This window comes from Nothoprocta perdicaria, unplaced genomic scaffold (genome assembly GCF_003342845.1).
Source record: "Nothoprocta perdicaria isolate Ctin4 unplaced genomic scaffold, notPer1 scaffold_157, whole genome shotgun sequence".
NCBI lineage: Eukaryota > Metazoa > Chordata > Aves > Tinamiformes > Tinamidae > Nothoprocta > Nothoprocta perdicaria.
The window spans coordinates 57087-61025 of record NW_020454727.1 but is presented as its reverse complement, the minus strand read 5'-3'; the positions used below and the strand labels follow the sequence as shown (position 1 = coordinate 61025).

The 3939-nt window shown below is 67.3% G+C and overlaps 1 protein-coding gene across 1 annotated transcript in view; it reads right to left on the bottom strand.

The window, feature by feature from the left end:
* UNC13A (unc-13 homolog A) overlaps positions 1-2869 on the bottom strand; it is a 23534-nt gene extending 20665 nt beyond the window's left edge. Inside the window, exons 1-9 of the mRNA XM_026035154.1 lie at positions 2854-2869; positions 2683-2712; positions 2374-2473; positions 2010-2127; positions 1755-1878; positions 1548-1621; positions 1412-1466; positions 1273-1308; positions 878-1088 (exon numbers count right to left, since the gene is read on the bottom strand). Of these exons, the coding sequence (XP_025890939.1) occupies positions 878-1088; positions 1273-1308; positions 1412-1466; positions 1548-1621; positions 1755-1878; positions 2010-2127; positions 2374-2473; positions 2683-2712; positions 2854-2869 (764 nt within the window). The remainder of the gene's footprint in view (positions 1-877; positions 1089-1272; positions 1309-1411; positions 1467-1547; positions 1622-1754; positions 1879-2009; positions 2128-2373; positions 2474-2682; positions 2713-2853) is intronic.
* Between the last annotated feature and the right edge of the window lie 1070 nt (positions 2870-3939).

Sequence of the window (3939 nt, the reverse complement as noted above, 5' to 3'; positions counted from 1 at the left end):
TTGCTCCTGTCTCCAGTATGGGGAAGGGGCTGCTACTCTGGCAATTGCTCCTGGCCTGAGCATAGGGAAGGGTCATCTGCTTTGCAATTGCTTCTGGTTGGATGTGGGGAAGGGCTGCTGCTTTTGCAATTGCTGCCTGCTCGGACGTGGGGAGGGTGCTGCTGCTTTGCAATCCAGCTGTGAGCTCGGATAATCTGGGCTGGCCAGCACAGAAGGGAGCCGGGATGCAGAGGAAGTTTCTGGACAGTCCAGAACAGTCTGGAATGTGGAAGAACCACAGCCTGGAACCACAGACTTGGTGCCAAGGTCCAAAAATCCCCCCGAGGTTGGGCCGGGGCAGCGGCAGAGCGGGGCTGCCCTTGCCGGGACTGGTGTTGGCCTCACGACGAGAGCGGAGCACGGCACTGTGCGCGGCACAAGGACGCGGCGAGGCAGGACCCACCTATCCGATAGGTCTAGGGACCGCCTGCTCTCAAGGGAGCGCTGGCGGCYGCTCCGCCCGCTCCACTCGGGCGCGGACTCGGCGTCGCGGCGCCCACGGGCGGCAGAGTCTACGCTACCGTAGCGTCTGCCGGGGAGGAGAGGAACACGGTGAGCAGGGCCCGGCRCGCGCCCGCCGCGGCGCCCTCGGCGTGCAAGCGTGGGGACGGAGCAGCCCTGYGGCTCTGCTGCAGCCCGGCCGCCTCCCGGGGACGAGGGACTCGGAAAGGGGACCCAAAGGAGCACGGAAACGTCTCTGCCTTTCAAACCCCCTCCCCAAAATCACCTGGGGAGGGAGGGCAGYGGGGACACCACTCATGCCCACACCCTCCTGCCCCTCTTGCGTCCTCCTCCGCCTCGGAGGGGTGTCCCCTGGGGTCCCTGGCGCCAGCGCTACCTCATGGGGCGCTGGTCCGAATAGTCCATCTCGTAGCTCTGCATGGAGTCGGTGTAGGAGTCGCGGGAGCTCTGCTGCTGCGGCCGCACGGGGTACTGGTGCACGGAGGCGTTGGGCTGCGACGTGGTGTAGTAGGGCGGCGGGATGCTGTTGCTGGTCTCGCTGCGATAATCGCTGTCCCGGTCGTCCACGGTGCTGTCGGGGTCATCATCTGCAAGAGGGCGGGTGGCGGCGGGGATGGAGCGGGGACAGCCCTGCTGTTGCCACCACTCTGTCCCCAGCTCGGCGGGACGGGGCTGGGGGGCATGGGGAGGGGGACATGCCATGGGGGCAGGATTGAATGCCACGGCAAGGCGCCTGAGGGAGCAAAACAAGGAGAGCCGCCGCATACTCACTCTGCTGTTCTCCCCAGCCAAAATAATTCCAGTTGCCTGTGGAGGAAAGGGGCAGAGACGATAAAGATGGAGGTGGCACCAGGGTGGCCACATGAGTGGGACAGGCCGTGGGGTCGGCAGCCTCATGCCTGGCACTTACAGCACTGGGAGCCGTGGACGGGCAGAGGCTTCTCCTGCTCCTCCTGGAACGCATACTGGAGGGGACGGTGTCGGATCAGGGTGGGATGCGCCCCGGGCCCCTCCGCAGCCCCCAGCCCCCTCCAGCCCTCACTTACATCGTCCTGGTCCCGCATGGCGTTGAGCTGCTCCAGCTTCTTGGCCCAGTACCGGGCCTCTTCCTCGGGGATATCTGCAAGGGGACAGACCCGGTCTGTGGGACAGATCCCGCATCCCCAGCACATCCCGCCTGGCTCTGCCCTGGGGGGGCCCTGGCAGCACCTCCAGGCTGGGGGAGGACGAGGGATGCRGGCGCTGGTACCTACCCAGCGGGAGCTCGAAGCGGGTGTCCAGGAGGATGCGGTGGAAGGTGGGGTCCTTGGTGCCCGAAATCTCGTTGTCTGTCATGATGACTTGGGAGTCGAGCGTGAGCCATTCCCCGGGACCCTCCTGCGGGGGCGAGGAGCGGCTCAGGGGTGCTGCCCAGGCCAAGGCCACCTGCACCAGCCCAGCCTGGTCCCCAAAGCCCTGGTGCCCAGGGCAGGGGAGGACACAGCCTGGGGCCTCCCCCCGCCGCCTACCTCGTTGGACTGCCGGATGGTCCGGAGGGGGATCCACACGGTGCCCACCATKGTGTCCCAGATGAGCCCCTTGTTCCAAACCTCCACCGTCAGCCCCAGGTCCAGCCGGTTGATCTCACTGTGAGGAAGGGGTGCATGGTCACCTCCTGCCAGCCTGGCAAGCTCCAGGGACCCCCTCTCCTGCCCCTTGCAGCTCCCCACGCTGGTCCTCAGCCCCGAGGGGTCTCAGGGATGTCCCTCCCAGGATGGACACTGTGGGCTCCCCTCAATGCTCCGCAGCAGGGAAAGGGGGAATCCAGGATAAGCCGGTAGCTCTGCAGGCTCCCGGTGCCCCAGGGTGAGGAGGGGTCCGGGGGGCACTCACAACATGAAGTCCTGCTCCCAGGAGGGCAGGTTGCCCCGCACGGCGATGGTCGTGCTCTTGACATTCTGCACCTTGAGCGTCACGTAGGTGTTGAACTTCTCTGCGGGAAGGAGCCGAGGGTGACGCCAGCCCTCGGTGGGGCACGAGGGGCCCCGCCGCCACCAGCCCCATTTCCCCATGTCCCTGGGAGTCCCAATCCCTGCTCCTTACAGGGACCAGGAGCTGAAATGGAGCCTGGCACCCCCTTGCCACCACCCAGCCCTTGAAATGAGACCCCTGTCCCGGACCCCCCCGGATGGGGCCACTCACCTTGGGGCCCGTCAAACTTGGCCTTTTTAACTGCAGAGAGACACAGAGAGAGGAGGGAGTCACTATGGTGCCAGCACCAGGGACTGGGGACCCCCAGGAAGGGCCCCTGTGCGGTGTGGGGGGAGGACCCCCAGATCTGCCCCCCCCAGGCACCCATTGACTTGGGCTCACCGCACCAGGGGGACATGGGGACCCTACACTGCCCCCATCCCCATCTCTGCCCCAGTGTCCCAGTGGTACCAGTGGCACAAGGGCAGAGGGCACTGAGAGCTGCGCGGCTGGGGGCAATCGGGCAACAAGTGTTTGGYGGTGGCGGGGAGGCCAAGACCCCCAGTGCTGCCCACGGCACGATGGCACCAGCCCCGGCTCAGAGGAGGGGCCCGGGGGGGTCAGGGGGGATGACACAGCACCCGGGCAAGTGACGCGGGCGTCCGCGGGAGGACGGTGACAGCCGAGGCTGAAAATAGCCCAGGCGACATCACGGGCTGGCGCCACCTCCGTGCAGCGACCCCGGGGCCAGGCAGAGACGGAGGCTGGAAAGGCTCCAAAAACCCCGGTCGGAGAGGAGCGCCGGGAGCACCGGGCTCTCGCGGACATCAGTGCCCAATGGCACCAGCACCGGCTCCRTGGGGAACCCGCGGGGGGACTTCAGGAAAGGTTGAACTCCATGAGACGGACCGGGCCAAGGGGTTGGTCCRGCCACCCCAGCCCTTGTCCACCCATCCCAGCCCTTGTCCATCCACCCATCCCATCAGCTCTCCCTTCATCCCAGCCCTGCCACTGGAAGCACCGCGGGGGGGGGCTGCTCCCGCGGGGCTGCCCCTGGCGCCCCCAGCCTATTTCCAGCCGGGAATGAGCTATTTTTCGCCAGCCGCCCCCGGCTCCCTGGCAGCTCCCCACGTTATTCCGAGCCGCTCCGAGGGTGTCGCCGCGCGTGACAGTCCCCGGCGGCGCCCGCGCCACTGTCGCGCCATTAAAGGCAGGTTCCCCCGCGGCAACGCTGCAAAGCGCCTGCGTGTCCCCGGTCCCCCCACGCAAGAACCCTGGCTGGGGTGGGGGCCGCGCAGCAAGGGACCCCCCCCCCGGCCACCCTGCTCTGGGGACAGGGGGGCTGCCCCCCCCCATACACACAGGGACACCGGGGTCGGGGCAGGTTGTGACCTGCCGCGGGTGCTGCAGACGGGGGTACTCCAGAACAGGGGACAATATCTGGATGGGGCCAGGGGGGGCCCTGGATCAGGCCCCTCCCAGGCTCCC